The sequence below is a fragment of the Otolemur garnettii genome, unplaced genomic scaffold (genome assembly GCF_000181295.1).
Source record: "Otolemur garnettii isolate 467f Iridium unplaced genomic scaffold, OtoGar3 scaffold00022, whole genome shotgun sequence".
NCBI lineage: Eukaryota > Metazoa > Chordata > Mammalia > Primates > Galagidae > Otolemur > Otolemur garnettii.
Genome location: NW_003852417.1, coordinates 18,026,108 through 18,037,793, shown reverse-complemented (window position 1 = coordinate 18,037,793; position 11,686 = coordinate 18,026,108). Strand labels below are relative to the sequence as shown.

Sequence of the window (11,686 nt, the reverse complement as noted above, 5' to 3'; positions counted from 1 at the left end):
AAGTTCAGACCTCAAGAACAAGGCCAGAGGAAGCTGGCTCAGGGGAAGATTTATTTGCTCTGAGGCTCTACAGAGAGTGATGGGGTGGGAGAACGGGACACAGGCAGAGTCCTCCCCACACAACCTGCATCTGCCCAAGGAGCAAGGCAGCCCAGACGCCAGGCTGGATGGAGGGGAGATGGCAATAGCAGCAGTGATGCCAGCCTCCAAGGGGGTGATAATCTGGTACCTCCTGCCACACGCCTGTCACACGATGCCATCAAAGCCATGCAGGCCACACTTCTTGCCGGCCACCTGGCAGCCAAACCTCAGTGCCTCCTGCATGCTCTTCCCTGGAAGAGGAACAAGTATCTGGGTCAGCCAGGAGTTTGGGGCAGAGGGTAGTCCTTAACCTTGTCCCCTCCTGCTGGGGTACTCACCCTGGGAGAGGCTGAAAATGACAGAAGCATTGAAGGTGTCTCCAGCCCCCAGAGTATCTACCACGCGGGGTGGTGGGAAAGCGTCCGAGTGGAGTAATTTGCCGTCAGGGCCCAGGGCACCAGCGCCCTCCTCAGCCCAGGCACAGACAAGTACAGCCCTGCAAGACAACTCCCCTCAGTTGGGTGTTACCCCACCTGCTCCCCCAGACCAGACCCTGCAGAACCCGGGGAATCCAGCCTTACCCTCCCAGCCCCTATAGCCCCTTCCTTGCTTTCCCGGCTCACCCTTTCCTCACACGACTGTACAAGCCCCGCAGGGCTTCGTTTGCTGACTGGAACCCCAAGTGCTTGGCCACATCTTTACTGACAAACACCTGCAGGCAGTGGAAGAGAGGTTGAGGGTCCCCTCCAACTCTAGGCACTCACCACCAGCAGCCTGGTGTTGCCTTCACTTTATAACATGACTCCCTAAACATAACATGGCCACATAAATCCCCAAAAGAGTATCTCACTGTCCCACAGGAAGATGGTTTTATATGTGCTTAGGATATGCTAAAATACAGCCTTGTATATTTTGATACAAAAGCCTTGATCCAGGTGTTCTAGATCAATGAATTAAAAACCCAGAGAAAGCCTTGAGCGCCATCTTGGGGTAGACTCCATCACTGCCAGGTCACACTGTGATGGCTCTCAGGAGCACGCTTTGTTTTATCTTTCCTCACACAACTAGGATTTCTTTAATAATAAACAAAAAGGGGAGTGTAGGGATCTAGAATTCCCTCAACGCTAGCTACATAGAATCTCCAGAGATAGTTTTAGTAAAAAATACCAAGTAGAGCCCTGGCTCTATGAATCATAAAAAACACAAAAGTGGGGCTCAGGCATCCATATTTTAAAATGTGGAGCCAAGGTTGAAGACCAACAGACTGGATGGTCTCCAGCCAGCTTCAGCTATCATGCTACAATTGCCTCCCAAATTCCATTTACCAAATTGTCTCCCAAATTTACCTCGTGCAAGTCTCCTTCCCACCCTCCTCTTACCCCTGCTAGCTCCCACAATCCGCCACTCACCCTAAAGTTGGAAGAAACCTCAGAGAACAGTTCTACATTCATTTACAGCAGAAAAGACTGAGGAAGACCAGAGAGGAGATGCTTGCCTGTGGCTGTCTTAATCCTGTCCATACCATCTAGGCACCCTTATACCTATACACACACTTAGGGTGGAGACATTCTACTCCTGGACACTGCTGTGGCCTGCATTAGAGCCCAGAGCTGGGAGTCTGCATCTTTGCTTTGCCCCCCACCTCCCAACACCACCAGCCCAGAACTGCCATTCCAAGTGTGGTACACAAGATAAGGAGACTCCCGGCTCCCATTATGCCAGGTGCAGTGGCTCATGCCAGTAATCCTAGCAGGGAGACTAAGGTGAGAGGACTGCTTTGAGGCCAGATAGGTTTCAGAACCTATCTCTACAAAGAAAAGAAAAATTACCCAGGAATGATGTTGAGAATGTATAGTCCCAGCTAGTCAGGACTGAGGTGGAAGAGTTGCTTGAGCCCAGGGTTTGAGGTTGCAGTGAACTATAATGACACTAGTGCACTCTAGGCTGGGCAACAAAGAGAGACCCTGCCTCTAAAGGAATCAAATTAGCTGGCTGTGGCAAGGAAAGGGTTCATAGGGTACTCACCACGTCTCCATAGCCAAATAGTTGGAATAGCTCCTCACGGGGCTTTTCCACCTCCACAGATACCCGGATCCTCTGCCCCGGAGGCAGCCTGGCATTGTGCTCATCTATCCGCTGCAGCATCTTCACCTGCTCTGAAGCATTCCGGCCCTGAGACAGGACAGGGCAGCTCAGGACTGCTGGGCACAGCCTAACTGATCTGGCTCATTTTTCTCTCCCTGCTGGAATTCTGGGTGAGGAGGGAGAGGGTTGGGGATGGGTCTGGGCTGGAACCACATCCCAAGTTACAAACTTCGAGAGCTGTCACAGACCTTGGAGACTTAATCAACCAGCTCCCTCATTACACAGACAGGGAGACTAAAGAATAAAAAAGACTTTCCAAAGGACCTGTATACAATAAGTTAAATGACAAGGCTAGGATTAAAATGCAAAACTTCTCAGGGTATCCTCCCATCCAGATCCCAAAACTTCTCCTAGAGTGAAGGTCCTAGTTCCCTTTATTTGGGAGCTGGGTTAGGCCCTCTCCTTCCTGTCCCCTCAGAGGAAATGGGTCAGGCCCTAATTAACGAGCCTCCTGCCAGAGGCAGAGTTGGAGGAGGTGGGGCAGCCCAGATAGCTGAAAGCACTGGGCATTGCCTAGAGCCCGCTGTGCCTACATCCTGCTGTGTGAGTTTGAGTTAGTCACCCAATCTTAGTTTCCTTACCTGAACACCTAAGGAAGAATGGAGAAGGAATAAAGAGGCTAGGACTGATTTATCTCTAAGGTACTTGACAGTTCAAAGAAACCAAGCAGGCAGAACAAATGGATGGGGGCTGGCAGGTTGAGCCCCTCCAAACACAGGTAGGGCGGGGCTTGCCTCAATGTGAATCCACTTGAACCGGGTCAGATCAACCTTCTCAAAATCTTTAGCTGACACATCTGGGAGGTTCCTAAGTCACAGGATGGAAAGAACAGAGAAGGGGCATGTTTGGATTAGGTAGGGTTAGGATTTCTAACTGGCTGTTGGGGACCCCGTGCCTGGCGCTGCCTGCAGCATGTCAGGTAGCTGGATCCACAGTGCAGGATTCTTAGGCTTAGCACCAGGATGGGTCCAGTCCTACTTTGCCAGGGCGCCCCCTTCTTACTTTGAGGCTGTGATATTACCTAAAGGTAAACTCAACTGCAGCATGGGTCAACTCAACTGCAGCTCAGCGTCAGGTCTGAGCATCTTAAAGATCACATCTCCCAGAATGTGCCAAGAGCCTGACACTACACTTCCCAGAATCCCCTTGCCGGCCACACGCCGCTCCCAGCATGCATTGCGGCGGCAGGCGACGAAGCTGGGTACCGCATGCGGTGTCCTCTCTCTTTTTTAGCGCCCCAGGAGTTTAGGACCTTTCCTGTGGCACCCGTAGCACTCCTGCTCTGAGTTTAGTGGCTCCCTGTCGCAACCCTGAGGTCAAAAAGTAGTTGGCCCTTGAGGACGAGTTAATGTTTGGCTGGCTTAGGCGTGGTGGCCTGAAAAGGGGTCTGCCTCTGTGGTGGGAGACCCACACACAGCCAGTGTGCTCCCTCTGTGTTCTGGGGCCGTATCCTTCGTCCCCTTAACTAGTGTGATCTCGGCCTTTCTAAGGCTGCTTTCCCAAATGTCACTGAAGCGCCAGCCTCAGGCTCACTGCAGTTGGAGGTAATTATGTGAATGTGCCTGGACTGAGGCCAGTAGACAATAAACATTTTCCTGAGAGCTCCTCTCCCTCCCTTCCTTGTGAATACTTGTGTTGTGTCCTTGATCAGAGTTGCTACAGATTGTTGCTTAATGAGCAGAGGACTAGGATTGCCCAGTGTGAAGGTTGAGTCTAGCACATTTCCCTGTCCACTCACTGCTTGGCACATATAGAGCCCAGGACTGCCCCACTACCCCAGGTCCAGTGGTCATGCTGGGTAGTAAGGACAGTCTGAACCCAGGTAGCTGGGCTTGGGCTCTCCCAGCCCTAACGATGGCATATACTCCGTTCACATTAAACTAAACCTCTGAGATCCTTCAGGAGGGAGTCTGCAAAGGATGAGAGGAGTCAAGGGCCTTTCCAGAGTAGCTTGGAACCCTGAAGTCCCTCCAGATTAGCATCACATGAGGTGGCCCTGATCTGCTAAGTGTTCCTCTCCCTTCTTCAGCAATGGCTGTAAATAGTTGGCATGTTTGGTTTGGCTTCATCATGCTGGAACCTTTGGGGGACTCATCTGTTTTGAACACCCAAACCCCAGCTCCTTGGTGTCATGCTGCAGGCTGGCAACTCTAGGCTGATTCTGGAAATCCCAGTGGGCGCCCTGTAGTTTAAGAAGGGTTAAATCATATCTCCCTCCTCTCTGTCCTGACAATTTCCCCACACCTGAACCCAATCTCCTGACTGATTATGGAGGAATCACAACATAAATTACATGTCATACAGCCTTGCCTGGCCATCCTTGGTGTTGACCAAGGCCAAGACACCAAGCAAAATAAAGCCCATTCCTTCCCACCTCACTTCTCCCCTAATTGAAAGCAATTCAGAAATCACTGAACAGTTTGTGGGCAATTTCTGATACAGAAGGGGGCATTTGGGATACCCGCAGTGGCAATTGAGGGGACTGATTGGTGGGTTGCATCAGGGTGAGGCCTGGGGGCCTTACGTGTCGTGGAGCACAATGGTACGGTTGCCATTGGAGTTGTTGACGATGCAGCAAGAGCTGGGGGTATCCCCCTTGCTCTGCCAGGCCACCTGAGACACATCCACGCCCCGCCGACTGAAGTCAGCCACCAGGAAGCTTGGGGTGGAGCCCGAACCAGGGAAAGGGCAAGGAGAACAGATTAGAGTCTACAAGTGGCCTAGACCTCCCACAGAAGTGGGTAGGGAGTTCTGGAACACATGGCCTCTGAGAGAAGGGTCCTGGTTTGGGAGTTTGGCGACGACGATGACAGCTGGCAAGGTGTAGACGATGTACAAACCTGTCAGAGTATAGGATGGTGCGACTACCACTGGCCTCGTTGATGATGACTGTGGCGATGTGAACGGAGCCTATGGTCTGAAAGACTGTGTAGCGTAGGTCCACAGAATAGCGACGGAGGTCATCCAGGACAAAACTGCCAAGGCGGAGTAACCCGCAAGAGGTGCCATTCGACAAGGGTTTTGGGGACTGGAGGGTAGCTGGCAGGTCCACTAGGGACCCTGAGTGCAGGGGTGCAAGCAGAAGGGGCTAAGAAAGAACTGGGAACCACAGTCTTGCCACAGGCTGTGCAAGGGGGCAGGAGAAGCAGGGGTGTGGAGCCTGGTGTGCAGGGTGAGAAACAGTAAGGGACATCCTTTGGGGTCCTGACTGAAGCATGCTCCAACCCTGACTCTATGCTTCAGTCCAACTCAAGCTGGAAAGGATTTGTCTCATAAGCTAGACAGGGGTAGTTTGGGGACCTAGAACCTGTATGCTGTTTGAACCAGTCAGGCAAGGATACTGTGCCCTGCTTCATGCAATGCCCAGGCAGAATTAATCATTAATCACCAAGGCAATACTTTGCCCCCCAGCTGCCCTCTGCGTGCTCATGCCATGGTGCTGTTCTCTCTGGAGTCCCTTCCAGTCTTAATGCTGTGATTCCTCTCACTCTTCACCTGCCTCAAGGATGCCCAGCCAAGAGGTGGGTGCCTTGGCTGGCCTGCTTCCTGCCCTGTGCTTTCAGAGCCAGGTGAACCCTTCCAGCAGTAAGCTGGCTCCCAGTGTCTAATGCCACTCCATATGGGCCTGGTCTAGGACTCTTGCCCAGAATGCTCTCCAATAGAGTGAGCCCAGGTGTGTCTCCTTAGGAAGACCACACTGGCAGGAGGCCAACCTCACCCTTCCCAGCCCTTTCTGGAAATGCATTATTCTGTGCCCAAGAGCTGACAATTATGCTCAGTAGTTCAACTACCATCCTGGCTTTTCTCACTATGCCCAGACCCCACTTTCAGCAACACCACAGCTGGACAATACAGATTTGTATAAAGGTAGCAAGGATCCTTGACTTACAACTCAAAGATCCTTTAAATAGTAGTTTTCCCAAAGCACTGGGAATATGGTTTGGTTTGCCAGATAACTTTGTGTGTCCATAATATCTATCTAGCACATGGTAGGTGCTCATTAAACTTGTTGCCCACCCATCAGCATAATTGCCGCATAAAGAAGAGTCTACCACCCTAAGTAAGAGCCACAGAATTGCCTCCAGCTTGGAGGAAAGGAGCTATTGAAGGGGGTTAAGCACACCCTTGGCTCTGAGTCTCTCTGTCCCATCTCACAGGGCAGATTCTATTTGCTTTATGCCAGTTCATCAAGGCAGGGAATTTGGCTGTGGCTCAAGTGGTTGGGCTCTGGCAACAAACCCCCTCAAAGCAGGGTTCAAAGGGCTGCTCTTCATAAACCAGCAACCTGGCAGCCTGCCCCAGTGCCCATAGTGGGCAAAGTGTGGGCCTCACCTCCCGATAAGTGCTTGCTGAGTCGGTAGTGCCAGGGTCAAAGGGCTCTTGGGTCCCTGCAGCAGCCAACATGGAGAAGGCACGTGGGCCACTTAGGGGACACAGCCTCGACAGCCAGTGGGGGAATCCTGGGTTCTAGGCTCATCATTAGCACGTGGCTTGGTGTCCTTGGGCAGGGTACTCTTGCTGCTTCAGTGAATAGCAGGGACATGAGCCCTGCCCCTCAACTCAGAAATAAACTTGTGGCCTGGACCTGGGAACCATGAATGCTGGAGGACAGGTACAGAGTGTCCCTAACTGCCTTCTGCCAGGATAAAGGACTTAAGAAGGGCAAAGGCAAATTCACCGCAGAGAGTCTGTAGGAATCCAGGAAGGAGAAGGTGGGGAAGCTTAAGCGACTCCAGAGAGTAACCAGGAAACAAACTGTGGAAATGAAACCTTCACCAGAGCAGCATTAACAGCTAAACAGCGATAAGCCACACCAGGGAGGACCTGCGAGCCTGCACTCTACTGCACCCCCTCCCACCCATATCTGATGGCCACAGACCATTTCTTATACCCCACCCCTCCACAGTTGAGACATCCTTCTTCTTTCCCCACCCTGCAGGCAAACCTCCCCCATGAGTGTTCCCTCCTAGACTCACTCAGCAACATGGCCAGGGGCCAGCGAGCCCATGAAGGCACAGGGAGCTCCAAGCAGGGAGAGAACAGTGCAGGAGTTGGACGCGTTGCCTCCACGCTGCCATCTTTGGGATATGCACCTGTGAAGTACAAAAGGGTCCCTGCAGCCCTGGCAGGCTGGTTCCAGGATAAATGGCACCAACCACAGCCCCCTGAGTAGGGGCCACAGAATGTAAGGGCTGAGGGATCCCCTCAGAGAGCATCTAGTCCACTGTCTCATTTTCTATCTGAAGCAGCTGAAGTTCAGCCCAGGGAAGGAGCTTCTCCAAGGAGGGCCAGGTCTGTCTCCCTAGCCCAGGCTAAATTCAAGCTCACAGTGGTTACCTTTGATGCTTCCACCTGTTCTTAGGGCATCAGGAGACCATTCACTTGGGTCCACCACAAGTTGAAGGCCACACTAATTCTGAATCATCTCCTCCCCAGTGTTACCAACCCAGATTTCCCCCATCAGAGCTGTTCCTTGAGAGCTGCATCAATTCCCAGAACCTCCGTGACAAAGTCTCCTCTCAAAGGTACCACATTTACACCTGCTTCTAGCAGGAGTGCCTACTTCAAGGATAAGTACGAAGTTATTAAACAAAATGAGACAGGACAGCAAGCCCAAACACGGATCAGTTAATAAGTTAAAAAGTTTTTAAAAATTTTTTTAAAAGACAAATAAATTTACAATACACATTTTCTCCTATTTAAAAAAAAAAGAAGTTAAAAAGTTAAAGAAGTCAAAAGTTAAAAAGATTATTGAGTGTGGACTGGTCTTTCTCCATCGTTACTGAAAATCTAACAGAAGGAAACTAACAAAACTAACAAGATAAACCTGAAGGGCTTCATTGTCATTAGTAACAAAAACAATAACTTATGCACACAGAGTCAAAGCACTTAAATGGCTTCTTGTTTGTGCCCCAGTAATACTGTGAAGTGAACAGTGTTACTACCTGTAAGGTAAAAACAGTTATATCTACTGTGTCTGTTTCCCCAAATAAAGATAATTATATTGCAGTGAGTGACTTGCAAAAAAAGGAACAAATACCAAAGAACCACCAATTCAGAGAAATAACTGCACCAGAATTTTTAGGCTAAGGTCTAATTATACACAAAATTTAATCTGGAAGTTCCCATGAGCTTTGGGAAAAGGGGAGCATTATGCCATTAGAAAAAGACACTAATTTATAAAGGATCAAAGAGTTTTCAAGCTGTGTGCTTTGGAGAGGTTTTCATGCAAAGAAAGGAGTCTTGAAGGTTCTAACTTGGTGAAGATCACAACAACAGTTAATGACAAAGCTGATACCAGAATCCAGATTTCCTGACGCCAAAGCCATTATTATTTGCCCTACATTTTTTAAGTGAGAAGTAGTTAGGTTGGCTCGGTGCCTGTAGCTCAAGTGGCTAAGGCGCCAGCCACATACACCAGAGCTCACAGGTTCGAATCCAGCCCGGGCCTGCCAAACATCAATGACAACTACAACCAAAAAATAGCCAGGCATTGTGGCGGGTGCCTGTAGTCCCAGCTACTTGGGAGGTTGAGACAAGAGAATCGCTTAAGCCCAGGAGTTGGAGGTTGCTGTGAGCTGTGATGTCACAGCATTCTACCCAGGGCGATAGCTTGAGGCTCTGTCTCAAAAAAAAAAAAAAAAGAAAAAAGAAAAGAAAAGTAGTTAGGTCCAAGCTTTGATGAGGTTTCTAAGAAAAGGTATGGCATTTTACTCTGTGGAAATCCTTCAAGGTCACAGCGATAGTTTCTTTGCAGAAATGCTCGGCCGAGCATGAAGATGCTATCTGGAAGGCTCTCCTTGGCTTGGTCTCTGGAAGGCAGGGGCCACTCCTCAGAGGTCTGGCTGAGGTCCAGACAGCAGCTCCTGAGTGTGCCCAACTACCTGTCCAGCATAGAGACCCTGAACAGGTAGGACTGAGACAGCCTGAAAGGACAGGATCCCTACTGAGATGTGCTCTTTTGGGAGGCATACCAGAGTCCAGGACCAGGGCTGCAGAGAAGCAAAGCCATGAGCCTGGGAGCATGGCAAACATGGGAAGGGGCTCTTTAGACATGTACCTCACTTAGTACACACCTTCAAAACCTGCCTGGCAGCATGGGAGCTAGTAGGACCTCCTTCTCCTAGCCTCCTGATATAATTAAACTCAAAGAAAATGGGACTTTAGTAGTAGTAGAAAGAGGCACTCTAGGCCCTCCACAGGCCTTGGAAATCTGTGGCCCCAGAATTTGTCCTGCTTTCCTGAGAGTAAGCCCAGCTCCTTACCTTCCCCCCAAGACCTGGGAAGTGAGTTGGTGCATGACATGTGCTTCTCTTCCACTGTCCCTACAAAAGGCTCTAATCTCTAGCAAATTAAAGCAAAGGGTCAATTCATGAGATAGGAAACAGCAAAGGGATAAGATGCGAAGAAGATGACAGAGTGCTGGAACAATAAACTAGAAGTTAGGAAACTTGAGTTACAGTTGCTGCCCTGCACTAATTAACTATGTAGGCTTATGAAACTTGTTTGATTTCTCCAACTCTTCAGCTTCCTCATCTATGAAAAGGATTTGACTGATCCTTACACAGTTCCCATGGGCTGCTGGGAGGAGAGTATGGATAATGCTTGGACTGTGCTTTGAGGACTCAAAGCCTGGGGAATGCCTGAGTATCTTGTCTTAATTAGCCTTACGGCTGTCAGCGCTGCAGTATCCTTCCCGGGTTTAGTTTTGAACTGCGCTTATCAAGTTCTGCTGAGATAACTGATAAACTAGGAGTGATTCTCAGTGTTCTAAGTGCACAAGTGTGCCAAGAAAAAGCTAGTATTCCGCCCCACAGAAATGCCTTCATGGCATTACAGTGTAGTGGTAGGGCCCTTATCAAGAGTAAATATAAGAACCAACAAATGACTCTTCAACTTCAACCAGAAAACTGAGGCTGTTTTCCACTACTGTATGTTGTATATTGACATTTGTAAAAAGGACTTCTGGTAGATTCTTTTTGGAATTTAGTTCCAGGGAAAAGTTTGCCATGGTTCATGGACCAGCTATCTCCATAATCCATGGCATCTCCATATGCCTCCAGTGTCAGCAAGCCCTGAGCTACAGTGAAAGGGCTTATATGTTCCTCAACAGTTTAAGTATACATACCTCTTACTGCATCTACTTCAAATCTTTTGCAGCAATAGGTAAGAGATACAAGTGGTAAATAAATTAGAAGTAAATGTTGGAAATGTTGGTGAGAGGTGAGTGCACAGGCTTCGAGTTAAAAAAAAGAAGAAAACTGGTTGGCATCTTACTAGCTGTGTGCCCTTGTATCAATCACTTCATCTGTGAGTCTCTACTTGCTTATCTGTAAAATGGGGGGGGGGTCTTTATGCCTGACACAGTCCCAGGGTCGAAACGAAATTTGGCCAACACGGTGCCATCCAAATCTTGGGTCGTCTTATTAAGGTCTTAATTCTTTCCTCTCTTCTCTCCTGCTGAAAGCCCTCCAGCCTTCCCAGGCGGGGGCGCCGGACTCTCACAGCCTCACCGCCCGGTGCCTGTGGCCTTGGATGCAGGCACAAAAGCTGGGCTGCATAAGTCCCTGGGGTGTCGGAGGGGCCCGGGCGCCCCTACCTTATCTCCGTGTCCTCCTCAGGGTACTTGTCCACCAGACTGATGACGTCCAGCACCACCAGCCCCACGCACAGGATCTGCTTCTCTTCCATGAGGCTGCTCCCAAAGCTTTCTGCCTGCTGAGCTGACAGGGTTCCTCCTGGGCTCTGCTTCTAATCCCAGAGGATTGCGCCCTGTTCCCAGGGGCTGCCCTGGCTCCTCCTACGTGTGCAGAGCTCCTCCTCTAGGGAGCCTCCTGCTGCGGCGAGGGGGTCGAAGGTGCCGAGGTGCAGGGAACTGAGCAGGGCGCTCGCTCCCGATGCCCACCGACCCAAGCTGGCCTGGGACAACCGACCACGAGGTCTGGTTCCCAGCCGCCCGGTAGGAGGGTGCGTGACTCTGGAGACGCCAGCGCCTCCCACTTCTCGGCCTCAGTTTCCTCACTTATCAGTTGGGCTAGGAACTGACGCAAAGCTCTTCAGAGCATGCCAAAGCAATCTCGCAAATGCAAAGAGAAAAGTGCACCAGAAACGTGCCACTTGCCCTGCCCTTTCCTGCACCTGCGGCTCTGACGGCCGACTCTAGACCTTCAGGGTAGATACAGCCAAGCCTCTCAGCAGCAGGCGGGGCCGCTAAGTGGACCGCGGTCATCACGTGACAGGAGGAACTGTCGTGCGCCCCCTGGCGGACGCACGCGGAACGGGAGTGGCCTGGAGGGAGAACAGCGGGCCGCACCTCTGAGCAGCGGAGGGTAGAGGTACCCGGAGCCCACCGGAGCCCCGTGGGCGAGCGCAGTGCTGAACCCGGGGTCCCCTCCGTAGGTCGCCGTTTCTCCCCGCCCTGTCCCCTGTGTACTCCTGCTGCCTACCAGTGATCGCGTAC

The 11,686-nt window shown here is 50.7% G+C and overlaps 1 protein-coding gene across 3 annotated transcripts; it reads right to left on the bottom strand.

Annotated features, from left to right (window-relative positions):
* Positions 1-29: 29 nt before the first annotated feature.
* Positions 30-11,379, bottom strand: KHK (ketohexokinase). 3 transcript variants are annotated; one of them, XM_003787466.3, is made up of 9 exons: positions 10,826-11,379; positions 7,203-7,319; positions 5,067-5,201; positions 4,751-4,885; positions 2,961-3,033; positions 2,107-2,253; positions 705-793; positions 420-577; positions 30-332 (listed from the first exon to the last, which is right to left on the bottom strand). In XM_003787466.3, the coding sequence occupies exons 1-9, from the start codon at positions 10,915-10,917 to the stop codon at positions 247-249; spliced, it is 1,032 nt and encodes a 343-aa protein (XP_003787514.2). In that variant the 5' UTR covers positions 10,918-11,379; the 3' UTR covers positions 30-246. The 3 variants fall into 3 exon arrangements, with proteins under 3 accessions (XP_003787514.2, XP_023367647.1, XP_003787515.1); XM_023511879.1 differs by lacking the exon at positions 4,751-4,885 and having other exon boundaries at positions 10,826-11,378; XM_003787467.3 differs by lacking the exon at positions 5,067-5,201 and having other exon boundaries at positions 10,826-11,377.
* Between the last annotated feature and the right edge of the window lie 307 nt (positions 11,380-11,686).